Source organism: Arachis hypogaea, chromosome 8, assembly GCF_003086295.3.
Source record: "Arachis hypogaea cultivar Tifrunner chromosome 8, arahy.Tifrunner.gnm2.J5K5, whole genome shotgun sequence".
Lineage (NCBI taxonomy): Eukaryota > Viridiplantae > Streptophyta > Magnoliopsida > Fabales > Fabaceae > Arachis > Arachis hypogaea.
In genome coordinates, this window is record NC_092043.1 from 31329437 (window position 1) to 31350591 (window position 21155).

Below are 21155 nucleotides of genomic sequence, written 5' to 3' on the forward strand. Positions count from 1 at the left end.
GATACACAAATTGATTGTTCATTTATCATTTGTATAAGTAGTACTACTCCTTTAATATATAGTACATGGATAATAGGTATAATGAGTACTATAGCTAGCTAGAGAGGTTAGTTGGAAAAAAAAAAGGAAAAAACATAAATAAAAACCAAAAAACAAAAACAAAGACACCAACATTGAGCATAATGATAGTGTAACGTTGTCATAATAAATGTCAACTCTTACATATGGTATAAATGATAATCATATTGTCTATGGTCTTGAAATAGATTTCCAATTACAATTACGTATATAAATTTAGAAAATGATAGAGAACATTTTAATTTTAGATAAACAAAATAGATTGTACATGATCTATTATTCACAAGAACCAAGACGAGCACCCGAAGAATAAAACTTGGGAAGAACTACTATCATTTGCACCAAGTTGGTCTTCTTTTTTTTTTTTTTACTTTAATTTTGATGCTAAATATTTAATGAAACAATGTTATTTGTTCTTAATGAACTATAAATATCATTTCATAAAGTATTTAGCGTAAAATTAATAGTCATTAAGGTAACCGATATCATTTCATAAAATATTTAGTTAAAAATTAAAATAAGAGAGATAATATAAATAGTTATATTTCTACATTAATATAGTCTAATTTTTTCAATCTCAAAAATATTTATAGTACAATTAGAATATCAAATTTTTTTTAAAGCAAAGTGCCAATCTCAAAGATTACTTTGAGGCTTAGCTCAATAAAATAGAACTATAAATTGGTTATAAACAAAATAAAATGAATGAATTCATCATAAAGAAGCACAACTATAAAAAAATGTTTTTATTATATGTCTCACATTATTCAAAAATAAAAGCTCTAGATAATTTATAAGACTGACACATTCTTTCTCTTATAAACTAATTTTGAAATTAAACTAATATAAACTCACTGAACCTCCATTCTAATATAGTATATATTCTATCTGATTCAATATTTTGAACCCTATATACTGTCTAAGATTTATAAATAAACACATTATTATTATTATTATTATTATTATTATTATTATTATTATTATTATTATTATTAGTAGTAGTAGTAGTAGTAGTAGTAGTAGAATAAACAAAACACAATTGACTGACATAAACACTTGTTAAAAAAGACATTATTGCTTGTCTAATATTTATAAATAAATACTTATTATTATTATTATTTAAAATTAAAAATAATATATATTATTAAGCAATTAAATAAATAAACTTGAGAAGTATATATTTTACCTATAATTAAGACTTTTTCACCCATCAAAATAGAGTTAGCCTTTTTCATAGAATTACATATTTTATTTAAGCAATTATCATCCATAACTAGCCGGTATATTTCGATTTAAAGAAAGATGTTAGCTGATTAATGTTTTTATTTTTATTTTGAATTCAAATCAGCACTAATCAATTTTCATTCTTTTCACTAAAAGTGTTGACTCTGGCCTACCTTTCACTGCATGCTTAGATCGTTGATAGCAAAATTTGAATTAAATTAGTTTTTTTTTTTTTTTTGTTGATTGATCTGGCCTTATTATGTATGTTACCCAAAAATTTAGCATAAATTGATGAGGATGCTAAGAAGAGGAAACAATTAAGCAGATGAAAACTAACTAACACGGAAGTATATGAGGGCCAGAAGAAGCTACGGACGATTAGTACCATAATGTATGACTTTATTATATTGCCGATTAGCTAATCTAAGCCCGACAATGATACTCTACGTTATAAATAATTGTTCTCATCCTTTAATTATTGTGCCATTATTGACATTGCTGCCTGCTTTATGTTACTTATTCTAACAAATAATAATCTTCATCTTCTTATGCCTTTCTCGCTCAACCTCTATGGACATTCATTCTTCCTTCATCTTTCTTTTCTTTTTCACGGCATTTTTCAACTACTAAGTCAAGGATTAATTGAATTAAATTTTGCAAATATGATTTTGTATAAAATTGATTTCGGAAAATTGATTTTAATTAAAAATAAATTAGTATTAGTGTGGTTTACGTTTACAATTTTTATATTAAAATAAATTATAATAAATTAAATGTTATTTGGATTATATTATTTAAAATTATAACAAATATTAATTTAAATAATTATTTTAAATTATTTTATTATTTTATTTTAAATATTTAAATAAATAAATAAATAAATTTTAATATTTTTTCTAATACTTTTAATATTCTTTAGTATTTTTTAGTATATTTTTTTGCATAATTTTTCACTATATATGATTCTAATATTTCTTTGATATTAGTTTTTTTATTTAATTTAATGAGACTAATAGAATTATAATATAAAGCAAAAAAAAACTCCATACAAAAAAAAAATAATAAAAGCAATAAAAAAAACTCATATAAACCAAAAAATAATAAGAACATCATATGTAAACTAGTGAGCTAATTATTAGAGCAATTTAATTTTGTTCTTGTTCCATCTTTTGTTACACATATAATAATAGTCATTGTTATAATTGTAATGTAGTAATTTCTATCATGTGAATTTTGTATGTTTTATTTATTTTATACTTAAATTTTGTTTAGAGATAATAAAAAAATTAAATTTTAAATATTTTAGTCATAAAAATTTTGATATTATATCAAAAAATATATTTTAAAAATTTAAAACAAATTTTAAATATAAATATATGAACATTTTTTGTATAAATAAACTTTTTTTAAGTATAGCTCATCCTGAATGTATTGAGTTATATTCAATAAATGAGGCATGTGTTGTGTAAGCAAGAATACAGAGTGAAAATACAAAAGAAAAAAATACAAAGAACTCAGTTTTAGTTAGTTAACTAAGTTAATATTAGCTAACATTAGAATTTAAATTCAGAATTTAAAACTTAAAATAAATAAAATAATTAAACAAATTAACTAATATTAATTTACAAAAATTGATTACATAGCATTACTCTTAAAAAAAACACTCCGACATTCATATCAACATTTTATATTTTTTAAAGTGAAGTTTAAGTGGAATCTAAAAACATATTTTGCTCTTGTTTCTAAAATTTCTTTTTATAAGAATGTATTTTTTTTATATAGTAAGTTATAGCAGAATTATAACGCACAAATTATAATTACATATCTAACAACACTTAATTAGCATGGGAGCATCTAATGAGAGATTAGAGTGCAAGGCCTAGATTCAAGAGTAACATGTGTGCATAATAATAAATGGTGAAATATGTATCAATTAAGAATAAATTGAGACCAACAAATTTAATTCTGGCTAACGAGTTATAGCTCAAATAACATAATCTCTTCATACTTTTTTAGAGACTACGGGTTTGAATCTCTTTTATCTTTGAAAAAAAAATCACATGACTTCTGGACTAAGGAATAACGAACACGTACGAACAACAACAGCAAGGAAATCCGATTCATGTTAGAGTAACTTTATGCAGAGACGATAGATGAGAATAATTAAAAAAATGTTAAAATTTTGAAGATGATGATAAGAACATGCCAGTGGACTTGATTCTTGATCCTTCGGTGAGAGATGTTATAGTCAAGTGGATTATGTGTGTCGAGAATCACACTTTTACCAAACTAAATTATATATGAGAGATTTATTCTTATATTCTTCATTATTTTCTTTTTTTCAAACTCATCACCACTGCAACAAGTATATAGATATGATCATTTAGACATTTAACCATAATTCCACACTTAAGATAGAAGCCAAAGAGATTAAAGGATTACGTACAATGCAATATATAATAATTAACCTGAATTCCGCACAAGAAAGCCAAAGAGCAGTCATGTCATATCACATTGGTTAGATTTAATTGTTAGATTAAAGTGAAGTCATGTACGTTATATATTTAAAACGATCAAAACATTGTTAATTAGAGCAAAAAGTATCATATTAATGTTTAATATGTCACGTCAGTATTTAATAGAATAAATTAACAACATGACTAAAATAGTCAATTTTTAAATTTTACTAAATTAAAATAAAATGTACAAGTACCAAAATAAAATTAGAGAGTAAATACTTGCCATTAGTTTTTATTGTCTTTAAAAATGTGATCAACTTCTTCTGGAACGAAGTTCTTTGCTTGAATGTTGTGATCAAATACAAATTTAAAATTTAAATAAAATTTTAATAATGCGATGTATTAATAAAAAAAAAAAAACTGCATTAACAATAACATGATCGAGGTTACACTTACAGAGGCAAATTAGAATGACAGAAATTTGATAAAGCCACAAAGATGTACTATTGGGAATAATTCAGTTAAGCAATAAGAAATAAACTGAGATTTTTGAGTATTAGTTTACATGTGATATGAATTATGATGAGATGTTACATTTGTAGTGCCTCACTATAAGCGCCCTTTGACTAAAAAGTCAAAGAAATAGGGGGAAAATAATAATGCCACCCATATGACAAATATAGTACAACATCTTTAGAATAATTATACTATGCGTATATAAAAAATTAATTATTGAATTAATTATTAATATAAAATATATATTAAAAATAAAATTAATAAAATATATATTTATATATAAATATATAATAACTAATTTTTAATGGGTAAATAATATCTTTGTCTTAAAAAATTATGCTCGTAAACTTTTATGTATATTTTTTTCAATTTTATTATGATTATTTTATAGTGTTATTTTGACATTAATATTATTTTAATATTTTGTTAAATAAAAAATATAAATATATAATTAATTAATAATAACTGTATTTTTATACGAGTATTAAGAATATTTGGTATATAAATAATGTTATTATATTTTTCATTTTTTAGAAAAGAAAAATTCTTACAATTGAAATTTACATTATGAATTTAATTTTGATACAATATCAGTGTAAAATAATTTTTTCCGTATATCCAATTACGTAACGATACATACAATAACTACTTTTTATATTAACTACGTGAATAGTCATCTAAAAGAATGGAAGTGATTATACGACTGTATAAAATATTTTACACTGTTAGTGTATCATCAAAATTAAACTCTTTATATGGTAAGAGTTTGCTTTTTTTCTTAAATATAAATGTATAAAAAATACAAAAATTATTCTTTGAATATAATATAATGAACAAAAAGTAAAATATTTGCCAATTAAACTAAACAAATAAATAATTTGAAAAACAAAAATTGCATAGAGTGGTTGTGATAAAGTTAGGAAGTAGCCGAAAAATGTGAGAGAAGCTTTAAATGAAAGGGCAAGATGGAGAATAGGAAAAACATTAATTAGAGTACAATGAGACAGGAAGGCGTATAAAAAAATGAGTGTTGGATCGTTTAAGTGAAATTGGACAATAGAACAGAGCGGGGACCAAACTGAATTAATGGATCTTGTGATCTGTAGTCCAATGTTTAAGATAATGCATGGCACTTTATGGGTGGAATAGGCCACATGCATGCAGAAAGCGCAGCTATCTGCACCAAAAGAAAAGATACATATAATCATTGCACAAGGAAAAATAAAATCCTTGATTTTTAAAGTGGTACATATTTTGATATAGTATTTTATAATTTTTTTAATATTTATCGATTTTATATTGTTTTCTTTTAATTTATTTGGAAGTGACTATGAGTCTTATAATTTAAGAAAAAAATCTCCTTCAAAATTTGGTCATCTTTGCTAATTCTTTAATTTTATATAAAAAATTAAATATTATATATATATATATATATATAATTAGATACTAAATCAATCACCATATATTTATATATGAATATATATTGTTTAATTTATTTTTAATATATATATAAATATATATTTTATGAGTAACTGAATTTTTTTATTTAAATAAACTAAACAAAGAAAAAAATAAAAAAAAACAAAGAAACTGTTTAAATAGAAAGATAATTTCATTTAAGACTATTCTTAAATTTCTCTTAAGGAGAAGGAAGCTCCACATGATGAAATTGTAATCTCATCGCCATCTTTGCTATGGTATCTGCCACCGTATTTGCATCTCTTGTAATCAAACGAAAATCAACACGCCAATTTCAATGCATGATATCCTTTATTTTGAGCACCAATTGATCAATATATAAACCCAAAGCCATCTTGGTGATTAGTAACGAGATTAACGCTTCCACACAATCCATTCACAAATAACATCTCGTTGACCCACATGTCAAACTAAGAGATATCATCTCCAAATAGCAAACAATTCCCCCTTGAAGAATACTATTACTCTCAATAATTCCCAAACATCTCCTTTGCCAACTCCCATTACAATCTCTAATAACGCAAGCAAAACCAACACTATTACCCGAACTAGGATAACTAGCATCACAATTAATTTTAAAAGTACCAATGAATGGGGGATTCTAAAAATCATTTAGAATAGAGGAAAAGGACATATATTGTAATTCAGAAGTATTCCTAAACTCCGTTTCTGAAGCTAATGCTATACAAATCACTTTTTTTGGAGGCCAAGTCTCATGAGGATTAAAGATGTCATTATTTTTTGCTCGCCATATCCACCAAAGTCCCGAAAAGAACCTGAACGGATGCTCTCTACTATGATACAAGAACCAGTTCTTCAAATCTAGAGGATAACAAGAAATATCCAACTTATGCCATATAAGTTGAGCTTTTGGACAATCTCGAATACAATGTAAAATCGATTCTTGGCTAGAAAGACATCTTGGACACCTATCCGATGACGACATACCTCTTATGAAACAAAAACTTGCAGTAGGAAGAACCTCCTTAAGACACAGCCAAGCTAAAAACTCTTGCTTTTCTGGAATAAGTTGGTGCCAAAACCAAAGCTAATTCTCCCACTCCTCTCAACCAAACAGCTGTTTACACAACCACAAGTAACCATTGCGTGAATCATAGACTTTGATAGCAAACCCAGACCAATACCAACCCATCACTTCCGGACCTGCTTGCACATCTGGATTATAAGAAATAATATTACCTTTCAGAAAATGAGATAAAAGAGAATAAATAGTATCCAAATGTCACCTACCAACCAACCAGAGATCCTGTATCCGGAGGTTCGAATCAGAAATGTGAACATAATACATCTCATTAGATAACTGTCCTTGTCTCCCCCAACTAAAAAACAAAAGATTATGGTTCAAATTCTTAATACACCAAACAAATCTATCCTTCAATATTTTCCAAGCCTTGCAAAGACTTCTCTAAATAGGAGAGTCCTTGTTCTTAGGACAACCAAAACTGTCATATAGAAATGATCGGTATTTGGCATCTAATAATTAGACTCACAACTTGTCTGACTGGTGAAAAAAAGTCCGAACTAACTTTTTAAAAAGAGCAATATTCATACAATAAAAATTTCTAATCCCTAAATTTCTATATTTTTTTTGAATAATCAGTACCTTTCAACTAGCAACTAATAATATGAGTAACGGATTTAATCACTAATTTTAGTTGATTTATTTAATATAATAGTAAATATAAACATATTAGGTGCATGCTATAAGCCATATGGTCTATTATTATGTTGACTATAGTAGTTATACAATTTTGACAATGCTAAAATTAAGTAAAAAATTTTACTATTTGACAATATTCTTTAATTTAAAAAATAAAAAATATTATTAAAATGTAAAAAAATTTACCACAATTTTAGCAACACTGGTTTCTTTAAAAATAGAGAAAAATGGTGTATAATCCATTGTAATAGTTACCTAGTGTGTTTTTTTTTAATATAAATTTTACTTTTTTTTTAAGTACTACAGTTGCATATAGGTAAAATGCTTTTTTTTTTCCTTTTTGATACTCCTTTGAACTTACTTCCACTAGAATTCATTCTAGCGCTCTAACTCTCTTCACACTCATCATATCTTTTTTTGTCATGACTACATAAAGAATCAATATTTTCACCACCCATACTTGTTGTTGCAGAGTCTTCTCATATGGATGGAGAATGAAAATCTTAATCTTTTAATCGTGAAAAAAAGACATTTGAACCGTTATTGATGATATTTAATGTTCTGAAAATCAATTTGAATTGACCAGTCGAACCGAAAACCGTTAATAAATACAGTTCGGACAGGAGCCGAAACCGTCAAATTCAAGAACCAAAATTGAACCGTCAAACTGGCTGGGAACCGGTCGATCGAACCGAACCGTGACTCGGCCGATTTTTTGAATTTTGCCAAAAACGCTGCGTTTTGCCCACAGATCTAGAAACGAACCCTAGCCTTCAGTCTTTAGTCTTCAGTTCACTCAGATACCACTCTCGAGCCTCCTCTCTGCAGCCCTCCACTCTCACCTTTCGCACTCAGTGGCCACGCATGCAGTCTCTACCTCGAACTTCCGGCGTAACCTTCGTCCCGCCGCCGTCGCAACACCTCTATCGAAGTCACTCACCGTCGCAAGTTCGTGGAGCCAGTTTGGAGATTCGCGCAGCCCTTTCCGTCGAAGTGAGCCGTGGAAATCGCAGCCACCGCCAGCACTGCTTGCCGTTGTGCAGTGTCGTCATGAGTGACCTGAAGCCCTTGCCCCTGTCTTGAGCCCCATTTCTGATTCCTCAGTCTCATACATATTCTCATTATTTCTCCCCAAAACACAACCCTAGCCTCCATCGTGCCGTCATTGGTCGCACTGTCGCTGCCTAGTTCACTGTGGTCGTTCTTCAATCTTCCTATTTCGTGGTGCTCGAAGGCCCTTTCATTCTCCCAACGCCAATGCTCCTACTCATTGATGATAAATTGATACGGATAAATTGTTATTGGTTTGTACATGCTTTTATTTTTTTAGACAAAAGGACAAATAGGTCCTGAGCTTTTGGCCCGTGGACATTTTCGTCCCTGAGCATTTGAAAATACTTTTAAATCCCCGAGCTTAGCAAATTTTGGACGGATGAGTCCCTCCGTGGATTTGCCTCCGCCGGACCCATCGGAGAAGTCTGATCTGGCTCTCCTGAGGATGACGTGGCACGCATGGTTGACAGCTGGACTGCTGAGTAGAAAGCTCCCTTCGAAAATTGGACAATGAAGTCCCTCCACCACTAAACTACGTCATTTTTCCACCCTACCCTAATTCTTAAATTGATTGCCCTTGTTTTTGGAGGCCAGTGGTGAGGAGTTGGACGTGCATCAACCATGGCTGCTAATGGAGCATCAACATCGTCGAGAAGAAGCCACAGGAGAGTAAGAGAGGAAGATTCTGCCTCAAGCTCAGACCCTTATGTTCTTTACGACGGAGACCCGAAGGACGATGTCGCCCGGAGATGCTTCTGTGGAGTTTATGCGATAATGTATATGTCGAGGACGATTAGGAACCCAAACAGAGTCTTCATGGGTTGCCCATTCTATAAGGTAAGATAAGAAACCTGTGAATTTTGTTCTGTTGGAATGGTTTTGTATAGTGCATTTATTTTGGGTTTTTGTCAGGGAAACCAACCGCACTGCAAGTTTTTTCTTTGGGTGGATGAGCATTTGGCTAGAATTGGAAGCAGTGGTTGCGTCTTTGATAAAAGACCTGTGGTTGAGAAAGAGCCAGAAGTTGTTGAAGAGGATGAGGAATTCCATCATAGGATTACTATTCTGGAGGAGAAGGTTACTGTGCTGGAAAAGAAAAAAAATCCCTTAGCTTGTTGTGTTGTTATTGTTGTATGTGCTGTTGTGGCTGCATTTTATGTTTGTAGTGACTGATAAATGAATTTTAGAAGGTAGAGTTGGAAAATGTGTTGATTCTGGTTTCTATTTTGTAATGAAACATGGTCTTTAGGGAACATTTGTATCCTATTATCTATGTAAATGCAGTTAAAGTTATGATATCAATTGGGTGTTGAAATTATGTTGTCAATATGTGAAGAAGCCTTGAATGATTGCGTATAGTAGGCATAAAAGTTGTATACTTAACCACATAACATATATTAAAAGTTTCCCAAAAAGAACAATTCTGCTCAAGTGTATAGTATTATGAAGCTTAATATCACAAAAGTAAGCCTCACATATAATTTCTCATATTATATTGAAAAAGACTCCCTTACATATTCAAACAATATATAAATACCGTAGTGAAAATTGAAAGCAATTCCATATTGTCGCTTCACATTGTCCCCCCTACCCTATACTTTATCAATGCTTATTATTAATTAATTAATAACTACTTCTAATATGTTGCCGTTAATCAAATGAAAGACTGCATCATCACCTTGCTCATCAACTACAATATTTTCACTTCTCATAAATACACTAGTATCTAATGTTATAATAGTTTAAAGAGAAACTCTTGAGTCTATGGCTAATAACTTTATAAACTAACTCAGCAGCTACTCAGACTTACATATGCAGCAGTAATACATTCATACTAATATCACTAAGTCATCTTAAGTAGATCATCAGCTACTCATTCTTACATATGCAGTAGTAGTGCATTCATACTAACATCACTAAGTCATATTAATTAAAACAACAATCATTCGTACTAACTAAAGCAGCAGGTGGACACATGTATTAAGAAATAACATAGTCTTAATCAACACTAAGTAATAATCAAGTTTACCTTTTGTTGGTCGGACATAAAGTTCCATCCATGAGTCTGCACATCCCCCAAATCCTCTTCGAGAAGAGTCAAGAACCACTTCCAGGATTCCTTAGTTTCAGACTTAGCTACTCCATAGGCAACCACGTAAAATTGGTTATTGGCATCCTGGGCAACTGCTGTGAGGAGTTGTCCACCATAATAAGTCTTCAGAAAGCAGCCATCAAGATGTATCAATGGCCTACACCCAGTTTTGAACCCCTGTTTACATGCTTCTAATGATATGTAAAGTTTATCAAAAACAGGGGGGATTGAGGTATAGGAGTGACACACAACTCTGCCCTGGACCCTGGATTGCTTCTTAATATCTCAAACAAATAATCTCTAACATTACTATACTGCTCCCTCTCATTACCCATGATTCTCTCTCTTGCCTCTCTAACTGCTCTGTACACCATTTTTGGATGTGCAGTGAGTGAGAATTCTTCTCTGAGGAAGTCAATAGCCTCATTTGTTCTCATATGAGGCTGTGTATTCATTCTCTTCTCAACCTTTAAGCTAATCCAATGTTGATCAGCCGCATTACTTCCCATGTCCCTTGCACATGTATGGTCATTCTTGTAAGTCTTAACCTGATAGCATTGCAGAGACTTATTGTATGATAAATGAACCAGCCATGGACACTCATCATCTATGCATCCCACCCTCACTCTCTCTTTGTCATTCTTAATCCACCTTAGCTCCCTACCCTCATCAATGAATGAGTCTTTTACAACTTCCTTAAATCTGTCAATGGTGGCAAACCTTGTCCCTAACTCAAACCTCCCCTCTCCATGCTCATAATCGTCATCAAACTCAGAAAATTTATGCTTGCTAGATTCATCATCTGATGAAATAGGTGTATGTAAAGTCTCAGATTCATAGTCATATACCGGGTCATCATCATCATCTTGCATCAAGCTCTCATAGAACCTAACATCTTGGTCCATGTTGGGCTGTGGGCCTCAGTTGGGCTGCACATTAGGATCAGGCCCAACATAATTTCTGGTCTACTGCTCATTGGGTCCAATGCTTTGTCCCATCTTCTTCCACGTCTTCCTCTTTCTTTTAGCACCTGTCTTGTTTGCACTTGTCTTCTTTGGAGACACAGCTTTCTTCTTTCCCTTCATTACTCTCTGCCTTTTGCTATCCTCATCATCAGCATTTGTATCATCATCATCACTGTCACTTTCAAACCCAGGAGGTGGAGGTTTGTAGGGCTCATCCTCCGTACTCTCATACCCATCATCAGCGGACGAACTCTGCTCATCCACCAAAACCTCTCCCTCATCAGGACTCTTACTTTGCTTTCCAGCATTCTCCACAATCTCAGGTTCATCAACCGGGTGATCAAAGTATAGGTAAAACTCGTCAGTTTCTGTATTCTTCATTTTGTTCTCTCGCATTTCGTTAATCCCTGCATCCCCAATGAGAATATGCAGCCCAGACTCAATATCAGGACTCATTGGATCATACCAATAAACTGTCTTATATGATTGGTACCCCAAGCGCTTGAACAGTGTGATCAAGTCTCCGAAATTAACGAAGTCCATGTCCATTTCTAGAAACTTCTCCACCTTTCCATTTTTGTAAACCAGACAGCCATTACTCTCTCTCACAAAATTACCTCCATGGTGGAACACAGGCACTACAAACACATCAACCATCTGACACAAGAAAAACGGAAAACTGTAAACAATGATCAAGAATTACTCTATTCACATATTAAAAGGCAGGAACCTTCAACATCCAAAACGAAAAATAACCGAGAAAATTTCGGGGCCCTAACTGTGATTTAACTTCAACCCAAAATTCCGATTACTTTTTTCACAACTTCTATCAACATGCACGCTCAGTCCATTCACATCATACTTCATACTTGCAGTGATATTTAACCTCACAATCCACTAACTACGCTACAGTACAGAGTTCTTACCTTCGGTGACGAAGCCAGCAACTCAGACAACAATGGACGCCGCTTCGACAGCCACTCCACACGGCGAACGTCTCAGCTCTGGGTTGTGATCTTTTTGGAGGAAGAAACAGAGTATGATGAACGTTGGTATTCCTTAGGGTTAATTGTAATTCAGAAGGGGAGATGTGGGTGTAAAGGGTATTGTAACAGACTTTGTATTGTAAGGGTAGAGTGGCAAAACAACGTAGTTTAGTGGTGGAGGGACTTCATTGTCCAATTTTCGAAGGGAGCTTTCTACTCAGCAGTCCAGCTGTCAACCATGCGTGCCACGTCATCCTCAGGGGAGCCAGATCAGACTTCTCCGATGGGTCTGACGGAGGCAAATCCACGGAGGGACTCATCCGTCCAAAATTTGCTAAGGTCGGGGATTTAAAAGGATTTTCAAATGCTCAGGGACAAAAATGTCCACGGGCCAAAAGCTCAGGGACCTATTTGTCCTTTTGTCATTTTTTTATGCTGTTAAATTTTGTTAAAGTTTTTTTATTATACTTATTGCCTAAAGGAATACTTGTATCACATAGCTCACTACTAGTGCTTGCTGTTCGTGTTTATTTTTTAGTTCATAAATTATCAAAATATATTGATTATTAAATGGCTCTGCTCACTACTGCCATGCTGTGTTGTATCTTGGTTTGTGTCTTTTTCGCTGCTGTGTTCTATTTTTTTGTCTTTTTGTTGTTCATTACTGAGCATTTTTGTGTTTAATTAAGTCAATTAAAACTATACTTTTGGCTTAATTGTGTTTAGATTGTTAATTTAATTAATTCAGCATATGTTCCACTGCACTTTTTTTGTATTTTTACTATTGTCATCCTTCTCCTTCTTTCAACATCGTATCACCTCCATCTTTCTCTCGCCTCCATTCACTACAAATACAAATTATTACCTTTCAGTTAAATCTCATTTTTTTAAATTATTTTGTATTGAATGATATTATTTTTTTATTTTTTTAAATTATTGATTATGTAAAGTATTGTAATTAAAATTTGAGTACATAAAGATTTATTTTTAAATTAAATTAAATAGATTATATAACAAAAAATTTAATGATTTTGTATTCCACAATATTATTTGGTATATAATCCTAATTATTTGATAAGTTTAATTTTCATAGCATTGCGTAATTAAATGCATATGAAACTATTTTACACTAATAGAACATCAAAATAAATTAAATTCTTATTTAATTGACATAGAAAAAACACAAAAAAATTGCACTTACCAATGATTTGTTAAAATATTGATATGTTTATCTCCCAAACAATTAATGATGTAGATAGAGTACTAATATTTAAGTATATGCAAATTTGTTCATAATTAAATTAAAATAAATCATTTATATTGCAAAAAAAATTATTAATTTAATATTATTTATTTGACATATGGTATTGATTATTTGATTGACATATAAAAGACGCAAAAAAATCTGTATTTATCAATGGTAAAGTAAAAAAATTCTCATAGATATTTTGTTAATTCTTTTTTGAATTTTTAATCAATTCTATGTTGGTTAATACTATTTTTTTACTTAATATTAAATAACATATAACATTGAAGATGTGGTAGGATAAAAATATTTATTAATTAATTTTTTAAATAACCTGATAACATAATAAACATCTAAATTTTCTTTTATATATTTTTTAACATTTCAACTTTTACGATATTATACAGCCTAATTTAAATAGCCAAAATATAGTAAAATAAATAACAAGAAAATATAGAATTCTACTTTTTGTTATGTGGTACAAAGATGATATAATAATATAATAAACTGTAATAAAAATAAAGTAAAATAAATAAAAATAAGAAGATATAAAATTTACTTTTTGTTTTGTAGTACAAAGATAAAATAATAATATAATAAACTGTAATATTCTGGTAAAAAAACATATCAAGAACTTTCTATCTTTTTATTTTAATTTTATTAAAAATATTAATATCATTTACTTTTAACATTTAAGATAAATGTAAAGATGTAACCTTTTATGCATTAGAAGAAGTTAAGAATATGAACGAGTGAGAGACAGAGAGAATTTTTTAACATATTAAATTTGAGTTATATCAAAGTGATGATTAAGAAACAAATTAAAACTCTAAATTCAAAAAAAAATGTCTCTTTTTACCATGTCTCACTTTAAGTAATTATTTTTTTATAGATAGTATTTAAGTGACAAATAAAATAGTAAAAAGATTCGTATTAAATTATGAAAACTAATGTCATCCTTATAATAAGATCGCATTATTTTAAAACATGCAAAATAAAATAATAAAATATAGTTTAATTAATTTACCCAATAAAACAAACGTACAACTTATATAAAAGTAGTCAAATATAAGAAACAACGAGAGTCTTTTATTCCAAGGGCCTATATTAAATTACAACTTAAATTTATAATTATTAGTTAAAAATAATATATTTTGATATTACTTTTATGAATTATTGACATCAAATTTTGATAATTTGAGCAAAAATTTTGAATGCTTTATGTCGTACATCTTTTTTAATAGAATAATAAGACAACTTAAAATGCACATCAAGAAAAAACTATTATTTTTATACATCTAGATATTCAAAAGACACAAAAACCAATTCTTTTAACAACACTTCAACGACTCATAAAAATTAACATAATAAATAATTATATATTAAAGTGATAGATAAGATTGAAAGTTGCGATAATGGTACTTGATGATCATTAATTGCGATCGGGTGAAGAGAATGTGAGAGGAGAAGAAGAAAATAAGAAGGAGAACAAGGCAATAATAGTGTGTGATAGAAAATAATAATAAAAGAAAATAATAATGTGTGATACAATAAGAATATATAATAAAAGTATAAATTAATAATTTAAAAAAGTTATAAAATTAAAGATAATTTAATAAATTGAAAACAAATTTAAAATAAAATATTTTTTTATCTATTAGAATTATGAATATAAAACTAAAAAATACTTTGAATATAAATTTTTATCTGTTCTTCAAATTAAACACTACTAAAAAAATAAATCAAATTTATAATATTTATAAATAATTACATTATAAATATTTATCTTGATTTTATTACACATAATAATAACATAATAATTTTTTTAATATCTTATTTAATTCAAATTTTTTATTTTTTAATGTCCTAAAAATTAAATAACTTATAAAATTTTTATATTTATTTTTAAATATTTTTTATTTTTAATTTTTAAATGATTTTATCAAATCTATAATCAATTGCATTCATTCCTATAATAAGGAATCAATTTAGTTGAATAATCTTGAAGTGTTTATAAAATTATTTTTATGGTCAATAAATCTGACAAGTTTTTAAAACTCAAAAAGTTATTGATAAAAAGATGTATGATGAATTACGAAAATTTTTCTCAGGTACATCATTTTTATATTCTTCTATTTTGTTTATTAATTATTCTTATAGTTTGATATTTAAAAACAAAAAAATAGGTATTTTTATTTCTTCTATTTTTTCACTATTTATAGAAAAATAAAAATCTCTTTAGATTTAGATTCATATTTTGGCCTATCACTTAAAAAAGATGAAAATAAATATAAATATCTATAAAATTTAAATAAAAATGATCTTTTGTAAATAATTAATATATATTTTAATTTGATTTATATATAATCTTTTTGAATCAGGATAATATTATTATCATTATTTGTTGAACTATGTTTTTTCTGATAATATATATATACTTTTTTATTGTGTATTTTCATAATTTAATATTTTAAAAATTTTGTATAATAAATGTAATTTTAACAAAATATAATATAAATAAGGTCACGTTAATATTAAAATAATAAAAATTACTTATTTAATAAATTTTAAAAATAAATAATATATTAACAAAAAAATAAAAAATAATTTCTTAAAAATAATAAAAAAGCAGCTGAACAGCCACTAGTTAATAATAATATGGGTTGAATTATAATTAATTTTATAATAAGAATATATAAGAAGTATATAAGATGTAATATTTTTTAAGTTTTTATTTATTTTTTTTAGAAAATATTTTAGTTTTTAAATATTTAAAAAAAGAGTTAATAGTCAAAATCGTCCCTAAAAGATATTTTGATCTCTATTTTGGTTTTCGAAAGATAAAATTAATCAAAATTGTATGCGAAAGATATTCGACTTGGTCACGTTAGTCCTTCTGTCAGTTAGATAATGACATATTACGTTAAGTGTCACGTATCACAAGATGATTGGTTGACGTGTCAGATCAGTGACATCTAACTCACCACGTATCAGATCGGTGACACGTGGTCACTTGACATGTAAAAAAATTATTTATAATCAAAATAGTCCTTGAAAATTTAGTGTAAGTAATTTTCATCCTTAAAATTTTAAAAATTAATCAAATTAGTTCTTATATAAATTTTTTTATTTTTTCTTGATAATATTAAATTTGAAATATTTTTTGATACTACTAATTTTAATAGAAATATAATTGACAAATAAAAAATTAGTAATTATATCTTTTATTCTTAAAAATTTTTCAATAAAATTATCTCTCTCGTTTAATTCTTCTCAAAATCTCTCTTATTCTTTTATATTCTAAAACCTTTTTTTTATCTTGTGACACGTGACACTTAACGTGACACGTTATCATCCAACTGACAGAAGGACTAACATAATCAAGTTGTGTGTCTTTCAAGGACGATTTTCATTAATTTTATCTTTCGAAAACTAAAATGGAGATCAAAATATCTTTTAAAAACGATTTTGACTATTAACTCTTTAAAAAAATCTTAAATTGTTTGTTAGACAGTTAGGCTTTATATATTACTACTATAAAATTAATTATAATTGGATTTATATTATTAGTAATAAAAAATGATCTACATAACACATTAAATAACACCTTTCATCAACCGACATGATTTTACTGAAGAGATTCCTTTCATTCACGATGGTATCAATTATTTGCAACACTTGTCCTCTAATCCTATTAGGAACGCAGTTCGCTTCCCTTTACATTTTCGATTCTTGTTAATTATTATATGTACCACTAAAGTTATTCTGAATGTTTGTTGCCATGATCGCATTATAATTTTCTGTTGATGAGTAATTTTAATTTTTTGAGTGGGAACTATAATTTGGTTCTTTATTTGAGGCTAGAGAGATTTTTAAATATTAATAAATTTATTTGTTTTGATTTTTTTAAATTAAATATTTAACTAAATCACAACATTTATTTTAAATTAGGTAAATATACATTATTACCGTTGCTCCTCTTCCTCCTCTTCTATTATCATCACTTCTTCTTATTTTTTTTCTTCTTCAACAACTTTAATATTGGTGTCACCGTCCTCTTTTTTTTTTTTTTTTCAACTCTTTTCTTCTTATGATTTTTATCTTCTTTCATATATGTTTAAAAAATTCGAATATAGAAATAACACAAATTTTGATGCAACACATAAATTTAAAAAATTATAAATCTAAATTATTGATATTCAACTAACAAAATACATGTAATATAGAAATTTTAGTACATACCGAAAGTTTAATATACTGTATGAAAATTTTGATGCACAAAATTTTTTAAAAAATTACATATCTAAAATATTAACATTCAAGCAATAAAATACATAGAGACATTTTAATGCACAGGACCCAAACTTTTAATGCACAGTATAATTTTGTTTAGAAAAATTATATGTTTAAAATATTACTTATCCAATCAAAGCAAAAATTTATGTGTTATACATAAAATTTTTTGTGCTATATATGCGTAAAAATTTCAGTGCCATGTGCAAAAATTCTTATACTATATCAATGAATTTTTTTGTTCTCTAATAAAAAAATATGTATTAAAAAAACACAAAAAAATCAATAAGATATGCATAATTTTTTTTGTTAGATTTGTATCAATTTAATTAAATTTTATTACAAAAAGATCAGACTTATATGTGTAACATCATCGTTTAAATATATATATGGCTTTAGCGTGTTTTGCAACTTTTTTAGCGTTTGATTAGTTTTTTTTTTTAATTAAAACCTTTTTGTTTTCACTTTTAAGGATCATGTAACTATTTGTAACTTAATTCTTCTTCTGGAAGTTAAGTGTTATTCAACTTTTTTTCAAAAAAAAAAATCAAATTATTATCATCATTAGAGATATAATTATTTATGTTATCTCTTTTTATTAATTTAAATTTATAAAAAAAATGGTATCATAAATTCTATAGCAGAAAGATTTAAAATTTGATCTTTACTGAATTCTAAAAATAAAAAAATCATAAAATAAATAAAAAAACCTATACAAAAATTCAATAAATCCAAAAAGTTTCATTCTCCTCCCCGTTATTATTATTATTATTATTATTATTATTATTATTATTATTATTATTATTATTATTATTATTATTATTATTATTATTATTATTATTATTATTAGGAAATCCAAAAAGTTTTATCCTCCTCCCAATTGAAATTAAAAAGAATTTAAAGTTTTTCAACCACAACTTTATTTTATTTTTTAGTGTAATTTTTTCTAAAAAAAATTTCAAAATACAAAATAAAAAGATGCTTTATTCAATTCAAAATCTTAACACGTTAATTTTATGAGGAGTGTTAGGAGGCAGCAGTTTTTATAATTTGTAGCCATTAATTAGCCATTAATAGTATTTTTAATGGTACGATATTATATTTAATAGTATAAAATTATTCACTTTTCTTTAGCTGGTTAAGTACTGTCAAGATTTTAATAAAAATGCAGGTCCCCTAAACTTTTTCTAATTTTTTTTTCTAATTCTTTTTTATGTTTGCTCAACAATACATATAATTAAGAAACTCTTAACATTTTTGTTTGTTGGTAATTTTGATCAAGTCTAGTAGAATGCACTTTTCTTAGCTGGAATTTGGAAGTTATCACTAATAAGCTAGGACATAATTAAATAGAAGGATAACAAGTACGTACAAAAATATATTTGATATGGGAAACAAGTACATTTTAATCTTTTTCCTTTTTTTAAAAAAAGCAAAGTATTTTGTTTTGATTTGGAGATAGAAAATTTCTACGTTATTTGCATCTTTCGCCTAAAGAGTGGGAGGCATTAGAATAAAACATTGACACAAAAATGTCATGCATTTTATTTTTATCTTGATTATCTTACTAACTAATTTTGTATAATTTAATCCTGCTACGTTTATACTCTTTATAATAAATAATATCAGTATTTTTTAACAAATGAATATATATTTTTTATTTTATTAATCAAAAAATAATTTAAATACATAATTAATCAAAAATAATTTTAGAGTGTTTGATATATGAATAGTATTTTTTTATTTATATTTGAGTTTTGAGAGAGAATTTTGAGACACTATATATCTTATGGTCTATTTTGGTATATATATATATATATATATATATATATATATATATATATGGGTCACTCTGATAAAGACGTATAAAATATCTTTTTTTTAAAGGTATTTTTTATAATTAAAATTTAATATATATAATCGATTAAATTGTGTTATTTTTGTCAAAATTAGGCTAGACAAATTAATTAGACCAAAAAATAGTGAATTAAATTTTAAAACGGTCTAAATTAATATTATTTTTTATAAAAATGACTACAATACCTTATTTTAAAAATCTTAAATTCTAGCCTTTTTTTTCTTTATCGTCATAAGATTAAGATTTAGAGTTTTCAAAACTAATATATATATATATATATATATATATATATATATAATAGGAGTATTTTAGTTAAAATATTCTAGTCATTTTTTTATAAAAAATATTAATTTATAGTAGTTCAAAATTAAATTTATTAATTTTTTGACTAAATTGATTTATCCGATCTAATTTTAATAAAAATAACACAGTTTAATTAATTATATGTATTAAATTCTAATTTTTAAAAAATAATTTTAAAAAATACATTTTTGACATTTTTATCTATATATATATATATATATATATATATATATATATATATATATATATATATATATATATATATATATCCTGATGATTTTGATAGTACTATAGTATTGTGGACAAAGTGCATAAGAGAAGTGAGTGTGTGATAAGATTGGTATATTTTTGTCCCTTGCCGGCAGGGTGAACCTCATGAATTGTATGTATCGATTCTTTAATCTATTTGTGTTATGTCCGTGATCTCTTCTTCCCAACAGAATAAGTGAAGAGGCTAATAATGAATAGAAACCTTCTTCCTCAAGGGATCATAGGCAAATCATTGATTCTCGTGAATATATCTCTTTCCTTGCTTGGTTGGGATCTAAGGTTTAATTAGCACACTATCAAAGTGGGTGGGAGTCTTAGGATTATGGAGTCTCAATCTAGTTGCTAAGTTTTGAGAAATTATTATTGGAATATCAAGTCTCTTGTTAAAGAATAGAAGCCTTTCTACTCCATCTTGGAAACAATACTGTGTCACTAGAAAAATTAAAAACAAAACCAAAAACAATAAACGTATTTTTATTATCAGAGAAATATTAGAAAATCAATTATTTTTATTAATATTAGTCAATATTTTATATTTGTATTTTATTTTAATATTATTAAAATTTATAATTTAAAATTAATAAAAATAATAAATTTTATTAATCATATAATATTATTTTTATTATTAATAAAAATATTAAATAATCATTTT

General features: G+C 27.2%; 1 protein-coding gene across 1 annotated transcript; it reads right to left on the bottom strand.

Annotated features, from left to right (window-relative positions):
• Nucleotides 1–10498: 10498 nt before the first annotated feature.
• LOC112705242 (uncharacterized) lies at nt 10499–11487 on the bottom strand. The gene is made up of 2 exons (XM_025756081.1): nt 10888–11487; nt 10499–10759 (listed from the first exon to the last, which is right to left on the bottom strand). Exons 1-2 carry the CDS (start codon nt 11485–11487, stop codon nt 10499–10501), a joined length of 861 nt encoding a protein of 286 aa, XP_025611866.1.
• Between the last annotated feature and the right edge of the window lie 9668 nt (nt 11488–21155).

Bases quoted from the DNA above. Each gene is read 5' to 3' on its own strand.
- LOC112705242 (XM_025756081.1), bottom strand. From the start codon at position 11,487: ATGGACCAAGATGTTAGGTTCTATGAGAGCTTGATGCAAGATGATGAT. The intron at 10,760-10,887 runs GTTAGAGATTAT...GCATGTAAACAG, and splicing joins AGAGGGAGCAGTATAGTAAT to GGGTTCAAAACTGGGTGTAG.